The sequence below is a fragment of the Nyctibius grandis genome, chromosome 10 (genome assembly GCF_013368605.1).
Source record: "Nyctibius grandis isolate bNycGra1 chromosome 10, bNycGra1.pri, whole genome shotgun sequence".
NCBI lineage: Eukaryota > Metazoa > Chordata > Aves > Nyctibiiformes > Nyctibiidae > Nyctibius > Nyctibius grandis.
Window position 1 is genome coordinate 13,270,712 of NC_090667.1, and position 21,304 is coordinate 13,292,015.

At 54.5% G+C, this 21,304-nt stretch overlaps 1 protein-coding gene across 1 annotated transcript in view; it reads right to left on the reverse strand.

Moving 5' to 3' along the window:
• Positions 1–19,321, reverse strand: part of LOC137668055 (rootletin-like) — a 43,183-nt gene extending 23,862 nt beyond the window's left edge. The window contains exons 1-11 of the mRNA XM_068409351.1: positions 19,255–19,321; positions 8,259–8,455; positions 7,930–8,117; positions 7,764–7,857; positions 6,930–7,080; positions 6,800–6,814; positions 6,174–6,363; positions 5,940–6,096; positions 5,643–5,765; positions 5,429–5,541; positions 5,189–5,258 (exon numbers count right to left, since the gene is read on the reverse strand). Of these exons, the coding sequence (XP_068265452.1) occupies positions 5,189–5,258; positions 5,429–5,541; positions 5,643–5,765; positions 5,940–6,096; positions 6,174–6,363; positions 6,800–6,814; positions 6,930–7,080; positions 7,764–7,857; positions 7,930–8,117; positions 8,259–8,455; positions 19,255–19,321 (1,365 nt within the window). The remainder of the gene's footprint in view (positions 1–5,188; positions 5,259–5,428; positions 5,542–5,642; positions 5,766–5,939; positions 6,097–6,173; positions 6,364–6,799; positions 6,815–6,929; positions 7,081–7,763; positions 7,858–7,929; positions 8,118–8,258; positions 8,456–19,254) is intronic.
• Between the last annotated feature and the right edge of the window lie 1,983 nt (positions 19,322–21,304).

The following is a 21,304-nucleotide window of genomic DNA, read 5'->3' on the forward strand; positions in this document are numbered from 1 at the left end:
CAGTCACTCACAGTATGCTCCCACTTACCCCAAGTGTCATCCCAGTTACTCCCAGTATATCCCAGTTGCCCCGAGTGTGGTCCCAGTCACTCCCAGTATGATCCCATTTGCCCCGAGTGTGGTCCCAGTCACTCCCACTATGATCCCAGTTACAGAATCACCGAATCACACAATGTCAGGGATTGGAAGGGACCTCGAAGGATCATCCAGTCCAACCCCTGCCGGAGCAGGGTCACCCAGACCATGTCACACAGGGACGCGTCCAGGCGCGTTTTGAATGTCTCCAGAGAAGGAGACTCCACCCCCTCTCTGGGCAGCCTGTGCCAGGGTTCGGGCACCCTCACCGGAAAGAAGTTTTTCCTCCTATTTATGCGGAACCTCCCGTGTTCCAGCTTGCACCCGTTGCCCCTTGTCCTGTCAAGGGGTGTCACTGAGAAGAGCCTGGCTCCATCCTCATGACACTTGCCCTTTACATATTTATAAACATCAATGAGGTCCCCCCTCAGTCTCCTCTTCTCCAAGCTCAAGAGACCCAGCTCCCTCAGCCTCTCCTCAGAAGGGAGATGTTCCACCCCCTTCATCATCTTCGTGGCTCTACGCTGGACTCTCTCTAGCAGTTCCCTGTCCTCCTTGAACTGAGGGGCCCAGAACTGGACACAATATTCCAGATGCGGCCTCAGCAGGGCAGAGCAGAGGGGGAGGAGAACCTCTCTCGACCTGCTAACCACACCCCTTCTAATCCACCCCAGGATGCCATTGGCCTTCTTGGCCACAAGGGCACACTGCTGGTTCATGGCCATCCTGCTGTCCACTAGGACCCCCAGGTCCCTTTCCCCTACGCTGCTCTCCAACAGCTCTGTCCCCAACTTGTACTGGTACATGGGGTTGTTCTTGCCCAGATGCAGGACTCTACACTTGCCCTTCTTATAGTTCATTAAGTTTCTCCCCGCCCAACTCTCCAGCCTGCCCAGGTCTCTCTGAATGGCTGCGCAGCCTTCCGCTGTGTCAGCCACTCCTCCCAGTTTGGTGTCATCAGCCAACTTGCTGACAGTGCACTCTATTCCCTCATCCAAGTCATTCATGAATAGATTGAACAGTGCTGGTCCCAGTACCGACCCTTGAGGGACTCCGCTAGACACAGACCTCCAACTGGACTCTGTCCCATTGCCCACCACTCTCTGCCTTCTTTCCTTCAGCCACTTCACAATCCACCTCACTACCCCATCATCCAGACCACACTTCCTCACTGAGAAGTGTGTCTACCACCGTGAGACAGGGACCCAAAGAGCTGTTTTTACCCTTTGTCAAGAGGTTACAAGAGGTGGTTGAGAAACAAGTTTTTGACGCAGATTTGCCAGAGACTTTGATAACGCAGCTCGTTAGGGATGATGCTAATGCTGATTGTCAAAAGATCATCGAAGCGTTACCAGGAGAACCAGATTTGAATGCTATGATAAAGGCTTGTGCAAAAGTGGGTGCTGGGGAACATAAGGCTCAGGTTCTGCCTGCGATGAGAACTCAGGTGCTACGGTGACATGTGCCACTTTAAAATGACCATGAGAGCGTGGTATGAGTTCTCAGAAATGAATTATGAGTTTTCAGAAATTAATGAAAGATGAGCAAACACACCGTGCTTTCTTTTCTCACCATCCAGCAGCTCTGCCTTTCTCCAGCAGGTGGTAGTGCAAACCCAGGTTCAATTTTTGTTTTCACAGAATCACAGAATCAACCAGGTTAGAAGAGACCTCAGGGATCATCGAGTAAAACCGTTGCCCTGACACCACCCTGTCAACTAGACCAGGGCACTAAGTGCCATGTCCGGTCTTGTCTTAAACCCCTCCAGAGATGGTGACTCCACCGCCTCCCTGGGCAGCCCCTTCCAATGGCTAATGACCCTTGCTGAGAAGAAATGCTTCCTGATGGCCAACCTGACCCTCCCCTGGCGAAGCCTGAGGCTGTGTCCTCTTGTCCTGTCGCTGGTTGCCTGGGAGAAGAGGCCGACTCCCACTTCACTACACCCTCCCTTCAGGTAGTTGTAGACTGCACTAAGGTCACCTCTGAGCCTCCTCTTCTCCAGGCTGAACCCCCCCAGCTCCCTCAGCCGTTCCTCGCAGGTCAGACCCTCCAGACCCTTCCCCACCTTGGTCGCCCTCCTCTGCACTCGCTCCAACACCTCAACACCTTCCTTGAAGTGCGGGGCCCACAACTGGACACAGGATTTGGGGTGCGGCCTCACCAGTGCCGAGCACAGAGGGACGATCCCTTCCCTGGCCACACTAGTCCTGAGAGAGGCCAGGATGCCATTGGCCACCTTGGCCACCTGGGCACGCTGCTGGCTCACGTTCAGCCGCTGGCAATCAGCACCCCCGGGGCTCTTTCTGCAAAAAAACCTCCTTGTTTGCACCCAGAGGTGCATTTGCAAAACTAAACCAGACTTTAATGAGTGCTCCAGCTCTGGGCCTCCCGAACTTAGAAAAACCATTTGATTTGTACATGCAAGACTGCGTATTGCTCTGGGAGTGTTGGCCCAGAGACTGGGATCATGGAAAAGGCCTGTGGGATACTTTTCAAAGCAACAAGACAGTGTCAGTAAGGGATGGCCAACACGCCTCCGAGCAGAGACCTTTATCAGGAGCAACACAGAGAAGAAACAATCCAGAAGACTCTTGGCAAATAGACTTTTCCGAATTACTGCGGCAAAATGGGTATCAGTATCTTTTAGTAACGACAGACACTTTCACAGGCTGCCATGAAGCTTTCCCTTGTCGCACCAACAAGGCAAGAGAAGTAACAAAAATATTACCTAAGCAAATAATACTGAGATTTGGGACACCTCTAGCACTATCTTCAGACAGGGGCCCACACTTTATAGCAGAGGCTGTTCAAAATTTAGCTGAAGTGTTAGGGGTAAAATGGGACCTCCATACCCCACGGAAACCTCAATCAAGTGCAAAAGTTAAAAAAAAAAAAAGAAACAAAGCTTAAATAAACAGATGAGGAAAAATTTGCCAAGAGGCCCAGATAAAATGGTCGGGTGCTTTACCCTCAGCTTTGCTACGAATCCTAAAAGTAAAGGAAAGGTTAGTCCTTTTGAAATCATTTATGGTAAACCCTATCAGGTGACAGAAACAGGAGTTGATCCTGAGATCATGGGGAAACATCCGAAAGAATATGTTGTCTCTCTAGGAAAGGTTTTGCCCTCTCTCCACAGGTACATCACTGTGAGCGCACCACTATCCCTGGACGTGCCTGTGCATCAATACCAACCTGGAGACTGGGTGTACCTGAGGACGTGGGCAGATGAACCGCTAAAAGAGAAGTGGAAAGGACCTTTCCACATGTTGCTCACCACCTACACAGCTGTCAAGCTCAAGGGAGTCACTCCGTGGGTACATCACAGCAGGATCAAACCAGCCTCATCACCAGAACGGACTGTAAAACAAGAGGGACTTTTACGTTTAAGACTAACCCGGGGATCAAAAGGTTCCGGGTTCTCTCCCTTGCAGTCATGTTCGGAAATGCAGAAATTGATACAGGTGGAGAGGCCAATGCAGACATAGATGAGAACTTAATTCTAACTCTGATACAAGGGTTTGGTAGAATGAACAATCTTACTGGTGTAACAGCCCAGTTCCTCCTTCAGCCACTCAGCCTGTCCCCTGGGGTCACAAGTTGAATGGGGATTTCAAAGGTTCCTTTTACCAGGACTGATGGCTTTAGAAAATCGGATGCTAATAGAAAATCTAACGTGGCAAGTAGAATCCTTATCAAGAGCCCCTCAAAAGGGATTCCAAATTGTTAACAAACAGATCCAAGCCAATACTAAAATGACTCTGCAAAATAGACTGGCCTTAGACTTGCTATTAGTCAAAGAACAAGGAGCGTGTGGATACCTTAAGTTAGACAAAGAGCCCTGCTGCATCCACATCCCAAACATCACTGATAACCTGCAAGAGCAATTGGATAAAATGAAGAGAGCAGCAGAAGACAGCAGGGCAATCAGGGATGCAGCAGAAAATAGTTGGCTCCACAAAATCCTGCAAGAATTAGGTGGATTGTCTCTAAAAGGATGGTTAGCCGCGTTGTTAGAGGGAATAGTTTATGTAGTTGTGATGATAGTTATTCTAGGGATCTGCGTGGGTTGTGTTAAGAGAATCATTGAGAAAAGTATATGGAAGTAGTGAGATAATAAATCTAACTGCTTCCAAAGGGGGGAATTGATACCAGACGGTTCAGTTCAGCAATGGTTTAGCACGAGTAGGCCTCAGGTTTAGCAACGGGTTAGCAAGAGCAGGCCTCGGAGCAGGCCTCGGAGGCCTTTTAGAGCCTCCTCTGAGGCCTGCTCCGTGTTACCTTTACACAGAACAAACTTTCCCCTCAATAATTTTCCTTTTAGCTAGAATAAGAGAGAATAACAATAGGTTCTGAAGCAAACTGCATGTTTTGTAGATAGTGTTTGTTTAAAGGATTGATAACAAGGTTCTAGTAGACAATGATTCATGCTGTTTACACTTAGTCTTAGAAAAACAAAGGTCTCTGCTAATTATAAAAGGGTCAAAAGACAAAAGTGTAGAGAACTTTGTGATGTCTAAATTAACTTGATTCATAAACTCTTGTGTCAGAGGAGAGAGAAAGTCCAAAACAAGAAGGCCTCGACCACGCTTGTGCACAAGCACGATTAAAGGGGGATTGTGACCCACAGAGCCCACCCCAGACCCCTTCCCCAATTTAGTACGCGTGTGTAAAGACATTACCTAATGCAGCACAGACCGTGTTATGCAGAAGTGGTTTTTTTTGGAAGGGGTGGGCTCTTCTTAGAATTCTGTATATAAGGAGCAAGCTTTTGTCCCTGGGTGTGCATGCGAGGAGGAGAGATCCCTCGTGCACCCAGCGCTGCAATAAACCAGTGTCGGCTTCTAAACTGTCATTGGGGTTAGAGAGTTTCCTTGGGTACTATTTTCCGGTAACAGGAGCAGTTCAGGGGGCATACGGGGAGCAGTAGAGGAGGGATGCTGGGAGGAGATGAAGGGTTGCGGAGAAAAGGACTCAGCACACGATCCCATGTGAATCCAGCAGAAGCCGTTTATTAGCAAACAAGCCCCTTTTTATAACATTTTTGCTTCTGTACGTGCAGAAGGGTGTTCAAAGGGGGATTTGGGGGTTCAGGGGGCATTTGGGGGCCCCCCACCTGCAGGAGCAGCGCGATGTCCTTGAGCACGTCCTGCTGGGAGGCGTCCGGGGGGAACAGGCGGTTGAAGCTGAAATCAGAGCAGACGTCACCACGGCGCTCGCGGCCCACGGGGGACGGGCAGGAGGGTTGGGGGGGGCCTAAAAACTCAACTTTGCCCCTCCAAATCCCCTAAATCAAGGGGATTTGCCCCAAAACCCCCTATATTAAGTGGGGTCCCCCCCAATCCCGGGCAGGCACAGCACAAGGCTCCTCTCGTCGCCGGGGGGGATGTGGAGGGGCCCCGGACACCGCTGCCGGCCCCGCTCCTGCGGCAGCACCGGCTGCGTGTGGCGGAACACCCAGATGGTGCCCTGGGGAGGGGGCGGCAAGGGGGGGGGGATGGGGACATGGAGGGGGGACCCAGGGGACATGGGGGTTGTTGGGGACACCCCGGGGGGGGCGTTGCACACACCTGGAGCTCCTCGTTGAACAGGTGGAGCGGTTCAATCCCCAGCGCTTGCAGCTGCTGCTCCCGCTGCGCCAGCGTCCGCTCCTGGGCCGTGGCCTCCCACTCCAGGGCCTGCGCCAGCTGTGCCTGGGGGGGGCAGGAGTGGGGGAGGGGGGGCAGAAACCAGCCCCCACCGTGGGCTCCTGAGACCCCCCCTCACTTTTTGGGTGCAAAAGCTGCCAAATTGGTGCCCAACCCCCCCTTTTCTTTGCAGGGGGAAGGGGGGAGTCCCCCCAAAATGCCCCCCCCCCCATAACGTACCTCTATGTTCTGCAGGCGGGCAGTCAGCTCCCGCACGTGCCTCTCAGCCTCCACCAGCGCCTGCTCCTCCTGCACCGCCTCCGCCCTCAGCTGCTGGTTCTCGGTCTCCAGCACCTCGGCCTCACGCCGCCAGCGGTCCCGCTCCTCTTCCACGTTCCTGGGGTTGGGGGGGGTTTAAACCCCACTTTTTGGGGGCACCCCGATATTTGGGGGGGGGTGGGGGCACGCACTCACTGCAGGCGCCGGGCGAGGTGGCTCTCGATGGCCTCTTGCTCCACCCGCAGGGTCTCCAACTGGTGCTGGAGGTCACGGTTTTCAGCCTCAAGCATGCTCACCAGCTCCTGGCGCCCCCCGAGCTGCACCTGCGGGTCGGCCACTTGGCCCCTGAGGTCCCCAGGGGGGCGTTTGGAGGCAGGCGGGGCACCTGTGAGGGGGACATGGAGAGGGGGGTTGGGAACATGGGGAGGGGGGCCCAGGGGGACATGGGGAGGGTGTTTGGGACACTATGGGGGTATTGGGGGAATGACAGGGGCAGCTGGGGACATGGGCGGGTGGTTGGGGACACTGCAGGGGGTGTTGGGGACATGGGACGGGAACCCAGGGGACATGGGGGGCTGGTTTGGGACACAGGAGGGGGGCTCAGGGGACACGAGGGGTTGTTGGGGACACCACGGGGGCAGTTGGGACATGGGGACACGGCAAGGGAGGGCCTGGGGGACACCGAGGGGGGAGCTGGGGACACCACGGGGACACGGGAGACATGGCAGGGGGGACCCTGGCGACATGGGGGGGGGCTGGGGACACGGGGGGTTCGTTGAGGGGCACTAGGGGACGCAGCGGGGGTGTCCCCTGTCACTCACCCCCCCGGGGAGCTGCTGGGGGGACAGGGGGAGTGTGATTTACCGGGGAACGGGCGCCCCGGTAACCCCACCCCGCAACCCGGTAACAGTCCCCCCACCCCCCGGTATAACGCCCCTGGTTATAACGTACCTGCTGTGGCCGCTGAGACGCCGGGTCGGGCCGGGGCGGCGGGGCTGGAGTCGGGGTCCCAGTCGGGGTCCCGGTTGGAGCCACCGGCCGTCTCCGTGTCGCCGCCCGTAGCCGCGCCCGCAGCAACCGGACAAAGCGCCGCCACCGCGCTCTGCCCCGGGCACCTTTAAACCGCCGAGCGCCGCACGCGAATTGGCCGAGCCTCAACCAATCGCAGCCCTCGCTTTTGCCCCCACATCTTGCCCACCCCCGTACCCTGCATGAACCCCCCGGTCCAGCACCCCCCAAACTGGGACACCCCCCTCCTTGCATGAGCCCCCCCAAAACTGGCAGCCCCCCCAGCCGCATTCCTTGAGGAGGCCCCCCCCAACCCCCCCTCCCAAATCCTGCCCTCCCCACCCCATCGCAGTGTGTGTGGGGGGTGTCCAGCTTTGGGGGGGGCTCAGGAGGTTGGGGGAGCCCCAGCCGCGACCTCACCCCCATGGGGGCAGGAGCCAAAAAACCCCACTTTGGCCCCCAAAAATGCAACTTTGACCCCCAAAAAAACAACTTTGCCCTTCGAAAACCCAACTTAGCCCCTCAAAAACCCAACTTTGGCCCCCAAACACCCAACTTTGGCCCTCAAAAACTCAACTTTGGCCCTCAAGAAGCCAACTTTGCCCTTCAAAAAAACAACTTTGCCCCCCAAATGCCCTAAATCAAGGGGAATCGCCACAAAACCCCCTATATTAAGTGGGGTCCCCCCCCAATCCCGGGCCGGGACAGCACGAGGCTCCTCTTGTCACCAGGGGGGAAGTGGAGGAGTCCCCCCCAAATGCCCCCCCCATAACGTACCTCTGTGTCCTGCAGGTGGGCAGCCAGCCCCCGCACGTGCCCCTCAGCCTCCCCCAGCGCCCGCTTCCGCCACGCCGCCTCTGCCTCCAGGCTCCTGGGCTTGGGGGGGTTAAACCCCACTTTTGCGGGGCCACTCCGATATTTGGGGGGGGGGGCACACACTCACTGCAGGCGCAGGGCGAGGTGGCTCTCGCGGGCTTCGTGCTCCCCCCGCAGGGTCTCCACCTGGTGCTGGAGGTCGCGGTTTTCAGCCTCAAGCATGCGCACCCGCTCCTGGCGCCCCCCGAGCTGCACCTGCGGGTCGGCCGCTTGGCCCCTGAGGTCCCCAAGGGGTGTTTGGAGGCGGGGGGGCACCTGTGGGGGGGGACATGGAGAGGGGTGTTGGGGACATGAGAGGGGGGCCCAGGGGAACATGGGGGGTGTTGGGGACATGAGGGCACTCGCCTTTTGCACGGCCATTTATTTCCCCCCCCCACAGAAAGGGGGGGCTCTCACAAAGGGGACGTGAAAGGAGAGTCCGGGGGACGTGGGGGGGTGGTTGGGGACTCGGGGGGTGGCTGGGGAGACCTTGATCTCCTGCAGCAGGTTGTGCAGGCGCCGCTGCTCCCCCTGCGCCTGCGCCCGCTCCTGCGCCACGGCCTCCGCCTGCAGGTGGGCCTGGGCCACCCAGCCAATCAGCAGCAGTGTTATTGCTGTTGTGGGGGGCCTGGAGAGTGAGTGAACCACCCCCCATTAATTTTGGGGATCCCCCCCTTCAGCACCCCTCTGTTTTGTGGTCCCCCCACATTTTTGGGGTTCCCCCCAGGGTGATCATCCCCCCCCATTCCCTCAGGCTCTCCCCACAGCCCCCTCCCTCCCCCCCTTAGTTTGGGGTTACACCCTCCCCCCTCTCACCCCTTATCTGGGCAATCTGGGGGGTCAGGAGGGCGGTTTGGAGACTTCTGGGCGATTTGGGGGTCAATGAGGAGATTTGGGGGGATTTGGAGGCTCTCGGGGCATTTGGGGACTCAAAGGTGGGAGATTTGGGGGTTGATTAATAAAACCAGCAAACCCAGAGACCCGGACTCTGCCAATATTCTTTAACACCAGTTGCCACCAGCATGGTCCCAGTCACTCCCAGTATGATCCCAGTTGCCTCAAGTGTGGTCCCAGTAACTCCCAGTATGATCCCAGTTGCCCCAAGTGTGGACTCAGTCACTCCCAGTAACACACCAGTTACCCCAAGTATGGTCCCAGTCACTCCCAGTATGATACCAGTTGCCCCAAGTTTGGTCCCAGTAGCTTCCAGTATGATCCCAGTTGCCCCCAGCATGGTCCCAGTCAATCCCAGTATGATCCCAGTTACTCCAAGTGTGGTCGCAGTCACTGCAACTATGATTCCAGTTGCCCCAAGTGTCGTCCCAGTAACTCCCAGTATGATCCCAGTTGGCCAGAGCACGGTCCCAGTCACTCCCAATATATCCCAGTTGCCCCCAGCTTGGCCCCAGTCACTCTCAGTAAGATTACTGTTACACCCAGCATGGTCCCAGTCACGCCCAGTATGATCCCAGTTGCCCCAAGTATGGTCCCAGACACTCCCAGTATGACCCCAGTTACCGCAAGTGTCATTCCAGTCACTCCAAGTATGACACCAGTTACCCCAAGTGTGGTCCCAGTCACTCCCAGTATGATCCCAGTAGGCCCAAGCATGGTCCCAGTCACACCCAGAATATCCCAGTTGCAGCCAGCGTGGTCCCAATCACTCCCAGTATACACCACTTACAACCGACATGGTCCCAGTCACTGCCAGTATGTTACCACTTGCCACAAGTGTGGTCCCATTCACTCCCACTATATCCCAGTTACCTCAATTGTGGTTCCAGTCACTGCCACTATGATCCCATTTGCATCATGTGTGGTCCCAGTCACTCCCAGTATATCCCAGTTGCCCCGATTGTGGTCCCAGTAACTCCCAGTATGATCCCAGTTGCAGTCAGTATGGTCCCAGTGACTCCCAGTATGTTCCCACTTGCCACAAGTGTGGTCCCAGTCACTCCCAGTCACTCCCACTATATCCCAGTTGCACCCAGCGTGCTCCCAGTCACTCCCAGTATATCCCAGTTGCCTCGAGTGTGGTTGCAGGCACTCCCAGTATGATCCCAGTTGCCCCAATGTGGTTCCAGTCACTCCCAGTATATCCCATTTGCCTCATGTGTCGTCCCAGTCACTCACAGTATGTTCCCACTTACACCAAGTGTCATCCCAGTTACTCCCAGTATATCCCAGTTGCCCCGAGTGTGGTCCCAGTCACTACCAGTATGATCCCAGTTACTACCTGCGTGGTCCCAGTCACTCCCAGTATATCCCAGTTAACCCAAGTGTGGTCCCAGTCGCTCCCAGTATATTCCAGTTAACCCAAGTGTGGTCCCAGTCACGCCCAGTGTGTTCCCAGTTGCCCCCAGCATAGTCCCAGTCACTCCCAGTATATCCCAGTTGCACCCAGAGTGGTGCCTGTCACTCCCAGTATGTTCCCAGTTGCCACAACTTTGGTCCAAGTCACGCCCAGTCACTCACAGTATATCCCAGTTACTTCAAGTGTGGTTGCAGTCACTCCCAGTATGATCCATTTGCCCCATGTGTGGTCCTAGTCACTCCCAGTATATCCCAGTTGCCTCGAGTGTGGTCCCAGTCAATCCCAGTATAGACCAGTTTTCACCAGTGTGGTCCCAGTCACTCCCAGTATGATCCCAGTTTACCCCGATGGTCCCAGTCCCTCCCAGTATGATCCCAGTAGTTCCAAGCATGGTCTCAGTCACTCCCAGTATATCCCAGTTGCACCCTGCATGGTCCCAATGACTCCCACTATGCACCACTTACCACCATCATGGTCCAAGTCACTCCCAGTATGTTCCCACTTGCCTGAAGTGTGGTCCCAGTCACTCCCTGTATATCCCAGTTACCTCACATGTGGTTCCAGTCACTCCCAGTATATCCCAGTTGCCCCAAGCGTGGTCCCAATCACTCCCAGTATGTTCTCAGTTACACCCAGCATGGTCCAAGTCACTCCAAGTATGTTGCCACTTGCCACAACTGTGGTCCCAGTCACGCCCAGTCACTCCCAGTATATACCAGTTACAGCCAGCGTGGTCCCAGTCACTCCTAGTATGACACCAGTTACCCACGTGTGGTCCCAGTCAATCCCACTATGATCCCACTTATCCCAAGTGTGGTCCCAGTCACTCCCAGTATGATCCCAGTTGCCCCAAGTGTGGTCCCAGTCACTCCCAGTACAATCCCAGTTGCCCCAAGTGTGCTCCCAGTCACTTCCAGTATATCCCAGTTGCCGCAAGTGTGGTCCCAGACACTCTCAGTATGATCCCAGTTGCACTCAGCATGTTCCCAGTCACTACCAATATGTTCCCAGTTACCCCAATTGTGGTCCCAGTCACTCCCAGTATGTTCCCAGATGCCCCAAGTGTGGTCCCAGTAACACCCAGTATGATCCCATTTGATCCATACGTGGTCCCATTCACTCCCTATATAACCCAGTTGCGCCTAGTGTGCTCCCAGTCACTCCCAGTATTATCCCGCTTGCCACAAGTGTTGTCCCAGTCGCTCCCAGTCACACCCAGTATATCCCTGTTACACCCAGCGTGGTCCCAGTCACTCTCAATATATCCCAGTTGCCCCGAGTGTGGTTCAAGTCACTCCCAGTATGATCCCAGTTCCCCAATGTGGTTCCAGTCACTCCCAGTATGATCTCAGTTGCCCAAAGTGTGGTTCCAGTCACTCCCAGTATGATTCCAAATGCCCCAATTGTGATCCCAGTCACTCCCAGTATGATCCCAGTTGCCCCAAGTGTGGTCCCAGTCACTCCCAATATACACCAATTACCATCAGCATGGTCCCATTCGCTCCCAGTATGATCCCATTTGCCCCATGCATGGTCCCAGTCACTCCCAGTATGATCCCAGTTGCACCCAGCATGGTCCCAGTCACTATCAGTATGATCCTTTTTGCACCCTGCGTGGTCACAGTCACTCCCAGTATAACCCAGTTGCGCCGAATGTAGTTTCAAGCACTCCCAGTATGATCCAGGTTGCCCCAATGTGGTTCCAGTCACTCCCAGTATGATCCCAGTTGCACCCAGCTTGGTCCCAGTCACTCCAATAATGTTCCCAGTTGCCCCAAGTGTTCTCCCAGTCACTCCAAGTATGACACCTGTTACCCCAACCATGGTCCCAGTCACTCCCAGTATGATCCCAGTTGCACCCAGCGTGGTTCCAGTCACTCCAAGTATGACCCCTGTTACGCCAAGTGTGCTCCCAGTCACTCCTTGTATTACACCTGTTACCCCAAGTGTGGTCCCAGTGACTTCCAGTATGATCCCAGTAGGCCCAAGCATGGTCCCAGTCACTCCCAGTATATCCCAGTTACCTCCAGTGTGGTTCCACTCACTCGAAGTATGATCCCCGTTACCCCAAGTGTGGTCCCAGTCACTCCCAGTATGATTCCAGTTGCCCCAAGTGTGGTCCCAGTCACTCCCAGTATGACCCCATTGCCCCAAGTGTGGTCCCAGTCAATTTCAGTATGATCCCAGTTACCTCCAGTGTGGTTCCACTCAGTCACAGTATGAACCCCGTTACCCCAAGTGTGGTCCCAGTCACTCCCAGTATGACCCCAGTTACACCAAGTGTGGTCCCAGTCACTCCCAGTATGATCCCAGTTGCCCAAAGTGTGGTTCCAGTCACTCCCAGTATGATCCCAGATGCACTAATTGTGGTCCCAGTCACTCCCAGTATGATCCCAGTAGGCCCAAGCATAGTCCCTGTCACTCCCAGTATATCCCAGTTTCACACAGCGTGGTCCCAGTCTCTCCAAGTATATTCCCACTTGCCACAAGCATGGTCCCAGTGACTCCCAGTATGATCCCATTTGCCCCATGCGTGGTCCCAGTCACTCCCACTATGATCCCAGTTGCACCCAGTGTGGTCCCAGTCACTCCCAGTATGATCCCAGTTGCACCAAGCATGGTCCCAGACACTACCACTGTGATCCTAGTTGCACCCAGCGTGGTCACACTCACTCCCAGTATAACCCAGTTGCGCCGAGTGTGGTTTCAAGCACTCCCATTATGATCCCAGTTACCCCAAGTGTGGACCAAGTCACTCCCAGTATGATCCTAGGTACCCCAAGTATGGTCCCAGTCACTCCCAGTATGATCACAGTTGCCCCGAGTGTGGTCCCAGTCACTACCAGTATGATCCCAGTTGCCCCAAGTATGGTCCCAGACACTCCCAGTATGACCCCAGTTACCGCAAGTGGGGTCCCAGTCACTCCCAGTATATCCCAGTTACACCCAGCGTGGTCCCAGTCTCTCCCAGTATGTTCCCACTTGCCACAAGCATGGTCCCAGTCATTCCCAGTATATCCCACTTACCTCCAGTGTGGACCCAGTCTCTCCCTGTATGTTCCCTGTTGCCCCAAGTGTGGTTCCACTCACTCCCAGTATGATCCCAGTTACCCCAAGTGTGGTCCCAGTCACTCCCAGTATGATTACAGTTACCCCAAGTGTGGTCCCAGTCACTCCCAGTATGATTCCAGTTGCCGCAAGTGTGGTCCCTGCCACTCCCAGTATGTTCCCACTTGCCACATGTGTGGTCCCAGTCACTCCCAGTATATCCCATTTACCCGAAGTGTTGTCCCAGTCACTCCCAATGTATCCCAGTTGCCTCGTGTGGTCCTAGTCGCTGCGAGTACCTCCCCGTCGCTCCCAGCATGGTTCCAGTTGCTCCCAGTATGATCACAGTTGCCACAAGTGTGGACCCAGTCACTCCTAGTATGATCCTAATTGCACCCAGCATGGTCCCAGTCACTCCCAGTAGGTTCCAAGTTACCCCAAGTGTGGTCCCAGTCACTCCCAGTATGATCCCAGTTTCCCCAAGCATGGTTCCAGTCACTCCCATTATAACCCTGTTGCACCCAGCATGTTCCCAGTCACTCCCAGTGTATCCCAGTTACATCAATGTGTTTCCAGTCACTCCCAGTATGTTCCCACTTGCCCCAAGTGTGGTCCCAATCACTCCCAGTATGATCCCAGATACCTCAAGTGTGATCCCAGTCACTCCCAGTATGATCTCCGTTGCCCAATGTGTGGTTCCAGTCACTCCCAGTATGATTCCAAATGCCCCAATTGTGGTCCCAGTCACTCCCAGTATGATTACAGTTGCTGCCAGCGTGGTCAAAGTCACTCCCAGTATACACCACTTACCATCAGCATGGACCCAGTCACACCCAGTATGTTCCCACTTTCCCCAAGTGTCCTCCCAGTAACTCCCAGTATGATCCCAGTAGGCCCAAGCGTGGTCCCAGTCACGCCCAGTATGACACCAGTTACCCCAAGTGTGGTCCCAGTCACTCCCAGTATGACCCCATTGCCCCAAGTGTGGTCCCAGTCACTTCCAGTATGATCCCAGTTGCCACAAGTGTGGTCCCAGTCATTCCCAGTATGATCCCAGTTACCTCAAGTGTGGTACCAGTCAATCCCAGTATGACACCAGTTACCCCAAGTGTGGTCTCAGTCACTCCCAGTGTGATCCCAGTTGCTCCAAGTGTGGTCCCAGTCACTCCCAGTATGACCCCATTGCCCCAAGGGTGGTCCCAGTCACTTCTAGCATGATCCCAGTTGCCCCAAGCATGGTCCCATTCACTCCCAGTACGATCCCAGTTACCCCAAGTGTGGTCTCAGTCACTCCCAGTATGATACCAGTAGGCCCAAGTGTGGTCCCATTCACTCCCCCTATGATCCCAGTTACCCCAAGTGTGTTCCCAGTCACTCCCACTATGATCCCAGTTACCCCAAGTGTGGTCTCAGTCACTCCCAGTATGATCCCAGTAGACCCAAGTGTGGTCCCAGTCACTCCCATTATATCCCAGTTGCACCCTGCATGTTCCAAGTCACTCCGAGTATGATCCCACTAGGTCAAAGCATGGTCCTAGTCACTCCCATTATGATCCCTGTTACCCTAAGTGTGGTCCCAGTCACTCCCAGTATGACACCAGTTACCCCAAGTGTGGACCCAGTCACTCCCAGTATAATCCCAGTTACCCCAAATATGGTCCCAGTCACTCCCAGTATGATCCCAGTTGCCCATAGTGTGGTCCTAATCACTCCCAGTATGACACAAGTTGCCCCAAGTATGGTCCCAGACACTCCCAGTATGATCCCAGTTACCTCAAGTGTGGTCCCAGTCACTCCCAGTATGATCCCAGTAGGCCCAAGCATAGTCCCTGTAACTCCCAGTATATCCCAGTTACACCCAGCGTGGTCCCAGTCTCTCCCAGTATATCCCAGTTACCTCCAGTGTGGTTCCAGTCAATCACAGTATGTTCCCTGTTGCCTCAAGTGTGGTTCCACTCACTCCCAGTGTGATCCCAGTTACCTCAAGTGTGGTCCCAGTCACTCCCAGTATGATCCCAGTTACCCCAAGTGTGGTCCCAGTCACTCCCAGTATGATTCCAGTTGCCGCAAGGGTGGTCCCTGTCACTCTCTGTATCTTCCCACTTGCCACATCTGTGGTCCCAGTCACTCCCAGTATATCCCAGCTGCACGCAGCGTGGTCCCAGTCACTCACAGTATATCCCAGTTGCCTCGTGTGGTCCTAGTCACTGCGAGTACCTCCCCGTCGCTCCACACATAGTTCCAGTTGCTCCCAGTATGATCACAGTTGCCACAAGTGTGGTCCCAGTGACTCCCAGTATGACCCCACTTGCTCCCAACGTGGTCCCCGTCACTCCCAGTATATCCCAGTACCCCAAGTGTGGTACCAGTCACTCCCACTATGATCCTAATTGCACCCATCATGGTCCCAGTCACTCCCAGTATGATCCCAGTTACCTCAAGTGTTGTCCCAGTCACTCCCAGTATGATCCCAGTAGGCCCAAGCATAGTCCCTGTCACTCCCAGTATATCCCAGTTACCTCCAGGGTGGTCCCAGTCTCTCCCAGTATGTTCCCACTTGCCACAAGCATGGTCCCAGTCACTCCCAGTATATCCCACTTACCTCCAGTGTGGTTCTGCTCACTCCCAGTATGTTCCCTGTTGCCTCAAGTGTAGTTCCACTCACTCCCAGTATGATCCCAGTTGCCCCAAGTGTGGTCCCAGTCACTCCCAGTATGATCACATTTGCCACAAGTGTGGTCCCAGTGACTCCCAGTATGATCCCAGTTGCTCCCAGCGTGGTCCCCGTCACTCCCAGTATACACCACTTACAACCAGCATGGTCCCAGTCACTCCCAGTATGTTCCCACTTGCCACAAGTGTGGTCCCAGTCACTCCCACTATATCCAAGTTACCCCAAGTATGGTTCCAGTCACTCCCAGTATGTTCCCAGTTGCCCCAAATATGGTCCCAGTCACTCCCAGTATGATCCCAGTTACCCCAAATATGGTCCCAGTCACTCCCAGTATGATCCCAGTTACCTCAAGTGTGGTCCCAGTCACTCCCAGTATGATCCCAGTTGCCCCACGTGTGGTCCCAGTCACTCCCAGTATGATCCCAGTAGGCCCAAGCACGGTCCCAGTCACTCCCAGTATATCGCAGTTGCACCCATCGTGGTCCGAGTCACTCACAGTGTGTTCCCACTTGCCACAAGTGTGGTCCCAGTTGCTTCCAGTATATCCCAGTTGCCCCAAGTGTGGTCCCAGTCACTCCCAGTATGATCCCAGTTGCACCCAGCATGGTCCCAGTCCCTCCCAGTATGTTCCCACTTGCCACAAGTGTGGTCCCAGTCACTCCCACTATATCCCAGTTACCCCAAGTGTGGTCCCAGTCACTCCCAGTATGATCCCAGTTGCCCCAAGTGTGGTCCCAGTAAGACCCAGTATGATCCCAGTTGCCTCCAGCATGGTCCCAGTCACTCCCAGTATGATCCCAGTTGCCCCAAGTGTGGTCCCAGTCACTCATATTATAATCCCAGTTGCGCAAGTTGAGGTCCCAACATGGTCCCAGTCACTCCCAGTATATCCCAGTTGTTCCCAACATGTTCCCAGTCCCTCCCAGTATGTTCCCACTTGCCACATGTGTGGTCCCAGTGACTCGCAGTACATCCCATTTGTCCCCAACATGGTCCCAGTCACTCCCAGCATGATGCCTGTTGCAACCAGCGTGGTCTCAGTCACTCCCAGTATGAACCCAGTTGCACCCAGCGTGGTCCCTGTCACTCCCAGTAGGATCCCAGTTACCCCAGCATGGTCCCAGTCACTCCCAGTATGATCCCAGTAGGCCCAAGCATGGTCCCAGTCACTCCCAGTATATCCCAGTTGCACCCAGCGTGGTCCCAGTCACTCCCAGTATATTCCAGTTGCACCCAGCATGGTTCCAGTCACTCCCAGTATGATCCCAGTTGCCCCAAGTGTGGTCCCAGTCACTCCCAGTATGATCCCAGTTGGCCATAGCACGGTCCCAGTCACTCTCAATATGATCCCTGTTGCACCCAGGATGTTCCCAGTCCCTCCCAGTATGATCCCAGTAGGCCCAAGCATGGTCCCAGTCACTCCCAGTATATCCCAGTTGGGCCAGCTCCCAGTTCAGGCCCCGTACTGGTTTCGGGCCAGCTCCCAGTTCACGCCCCTCTTGTAGACCTAAGGTTGACGCCCCTCCAGATAAACCCTTGAACTTGCCGGGAATTCCTGTGTTCCCTCGGCACCCCGGGACACTTTGGGAGGCTGTAAAATCATCGGCAGCTCAGGAGGGGGAGTGGGAGGTGGTGGAGAAACTGGGAGGCGTGGGAGGGGATGCGGGTGGGTCTGCGCCTGGTCCTTCTGTTTACCCTGTGAGTTTTAACGATCCTCACACGCACGCTCCTTTCTCGTGGAAAGTTGTACAGGATTTGCAAAATATGGTATAAATTCTCCTCCAAGTGTGCAAACATGAAGGTTGTTGACAACGGAGATTTCACTCCTTGGGATTTCAAGCAGCTGGGAAGGATAATTTTCCAGCCTGTGCAATTTCAAATTGGAGAAGCGCTTGTGAAGCTCAGGCGGTGGTAAATTTGCGATACAGTCAAGATGCTCCTCGGTGTGGTGATGGAGCAGATGTCTTAATGGGAGAGGGTCAGTTTGCTAATCCTAATCATCAGGCGCAATGGTCTCCTCTTGTTTTAGAGCAGATTAAGACGTTGGGTGTGCAGGTGATTGTAAACACTGCACCACTGGCACCTCCAGGGCGCAGATACACCACCGTGAGACAGGGACCCAAAGAGCCGTTTTTAACCTTTGTCGAGAGGTTACAAGAGGTGGTTGAGAAACAAGTTGACGCGGATTTGCCAGAGACTTTGATAACGCAGCTCGTTAGGGATGATGCTAATGCTGATTGTCAAAAGATCATTGAAGCGTTACCAGGAGAACCAGATTTGAATGCTATGATAAAGGCTTGTGCAAAAGTGGGTGCTGGGGAACATAAGGCTCAGGTTCTGCCTGCGATGAGAACTCAGGTGCTACGGTGACATGTGCCACTTTAAAATGACCATGAGAGAGTGGTATGAGTTCTCAGAAATTAATTATGAGTTTTCAGAAATCAATGAAAGATGAGCAAACACACCGTGCTTTCTTTTCTCACCATCCAGCAGCTCTGCCTTTCTCCAGCAGGTGGTAGTGCAAACCCAGGTTCAATTTTTGTTTTCACAGAATCACAGAATCAACCAGGTTGGAAGAGACCTCAGGGATCATCGCGTCCAACCGTTGCCCTGACACCGCCCTGTCAACTAGACCAGGGCACTAAGTGCCATGTCCAGTCTTGTCTTAAACCCCTCCAGAGATGGTGACTCCACCGCCTCCCTGGGCAGACCCTTCCAATGGCTAATGACCCTTGCTGAGAAGAAATGCTTCCTGATGGCCAACCTGAACCTCCCCTGGCGAAGCTTGAGGCTGTGTTCTCTTGTCCTGTCGCTGGTTGCCTGGGAGAAGAGGCCGACTCCCACTTCACTACACCCTCCCTTCAGGTAGTTGTAGACTGCACTAAGGTCACCTCTGAGCCTCCTCTTCTCCAGGCTGAACCCCCCCAGCTCCCTCAGCCGTTCCTCGCAGGTCAGACCCTCCAGACCCTTCCCCACCTTGGTCGCCCTCCTCTGCACTCGCTCCAACACCTCAACACCTTCCTTGAAGTGCGGGGCCCACAACTGGACACAGGATTTGGGGTGCGGCCTCACCAGTGCCGAGCACAGAGGGACGATCCCTTCCCTGGCCACACTAGTCCTGAGAGAGGCCAGGATGCCATTGGCCACCTTGGCCACCTGGGCACACTGCTGGCTCATGTTTAGCCAGCTGTCCATCAGCACCCCCAGGTCTCTTTCTGCCGGGACGCTTTCTAGCCACTCTTCCCCCAGCCTGTAACGCTGCAGGGGGTTGTTGTGGCCGAAGTGTCAGACCCGGCCCTTGTTCTTGTTGAAGCTCACGCCGTTGGTCTCGGCCCATCGATCCAACCTGTCCAGATCCCTCTGCAGACCCTTCCTACCCTCCAGCAGATCCACACTCCCACCCAGGTTGGGGTCATCTGCACATTCACTGAGGGTGCACTCCATCCCTACGTCTAGATCATCTATAAAGATATTGAACAGCACCGGCCCCAGCACTGAGCCCTGGGGAACACCGCTAGTGACCCGCCACCAGCTGGACTTTGCCCCATTCACCACCACTCTCTGGGCTCGCCATCCTGCCAGTTTTTAACCCATTGAAGAGTGCCCCCATCCAAGCCCTGGGCAGCCAGTTTGTCTAGGAGGATGCTGTGGGAGACAGTGTCGAATCCCTCACTGAAGTCTAGATAGATCCAGCCACAGCCCTGCCCTCATCTACTGAGCGGGTCACTTTGTCAGAGAAGGAGACCAGGTTGGTCAAGCAGGACCTGCCTTTCATGACTCCATTGGCCATACACCACTCAAAGTACTGAGCTGCAATAGGAACGGTCAGTGATGCAGGATCTGTGGCCACAAGCTCCCGCCATCGCATCTGTCCTTTGATGATAAGAGGTGCCCTGAATGCAATAAACCTTCACAGCACATAAAAACGTTAGAAACAATCATACAAGAAAACCAGTAAAACTAAAATTGAACCTGGGTTTGCACTACCACCTGCTGGAGAAAGGCAGAGCTGCTGGGTGGTGAGGAAAGCAAGCACGGTATGTTTGCTCATCTTTCATTGATTTCTGAAAACTCATAATTAATTTCTGAGAACTCATACCACTCTCTCATGGTCATTTTAAAGTGGCACATGTCACCGTAGCACCTGAGTTCTCATCGCAGGCAGAACCTGAGCCTTATGTTCCCCAGCACCCACTTTTGCACAAGCCTTTATCATAGCATTCAAATCTGGTTCTCCTGGTAACGCTTCAATGATCTTTTGACAATCAGCATTAGCATCATCCCTAACGAGCTGCATTATCAAAGTCTCTGGCAAATCCACGTCAAAAACTTGTTTCTCAACCACCTCTTGTAACCTCTCGACAAAGGTTAAAAACGGCTCTTTGGGTCCCTGTCTCACGGTGGTGTATCTGCGCCCTGGAGGTGCCAGTGGTGCAGTGTTTACAATCACCTGCACACCCAACGTCTTAATCTGCTCTAAAACAAGAGGAGACCATTGCGCCTGATGATTAGGATTAGCAAACTGACCCTCTCCCATTAAGACATCTGCTCCATGACCACACCGAGGAGCATCTTGACTGTATCGCAAATTTACCACCGCCTGAGCTTCACAAGCGCTTCTCCAATTTGACATAAACACCGTAAACTGCACAGGCTGGAAAATTATCCTTCCCAGCTGCTTAAAATCCCAAGGAGTCAAAGTCTCCGTTGTCAACAACCTTCACGTTTGCACACTTGGAGGAGAATTTATACCATATTTTGCAAATCCTGTACAACTTTCCACGAGAAAGGAGCGTGCGTGTGAGGATCGTTAAAACTCACAGGGTAAACAGAAGGACCAGGTGCAGACCCACCCGCATCCCCTCCCACGCCTCCCAGTTTCTCCACCACCTCCCGCTCCCCCTCCTGAGCTGCCGATGATTTTACAGCCTCCCAAAGTGTCCCGGGGTGCCGAGGGAACACAGGAATTCCCGGCAAGTTCAAGGGTTTATCTGGAGGGGCGTCAACCTTAGGTCTACAAGAGGGGCGTGAACTGGGAGCTGGCCCGAAACCAGTACGGGGCCTGAACTGGGAGCTGGCCCAACTGGGATATACTGGGAGTGACTGGGACCATGCTTGGGCCTACTGGGATCATACTGGGAGGGACTGGGAACATCCTGGGTGCAACAGGGATCATATTAAGAGTTACTGGGACCACACTTGGGGCAACTGGGATCATACTGGGAGTGACTGGGACCACGCTGGTTGCAACAGGCATCATACTGGGAGTGACTGGGACCACACTTGGGGTATCCAGGATCATACTGGGAGTGACTGGGACCACACTTGGGGTAACTGGGATCATACTGGGAGTGACTGGGACCACACTTGTGGCAAGTGGTAACATACTGGGAGTGACTGGGACAACGCTGGGTCAACTGGGGTATA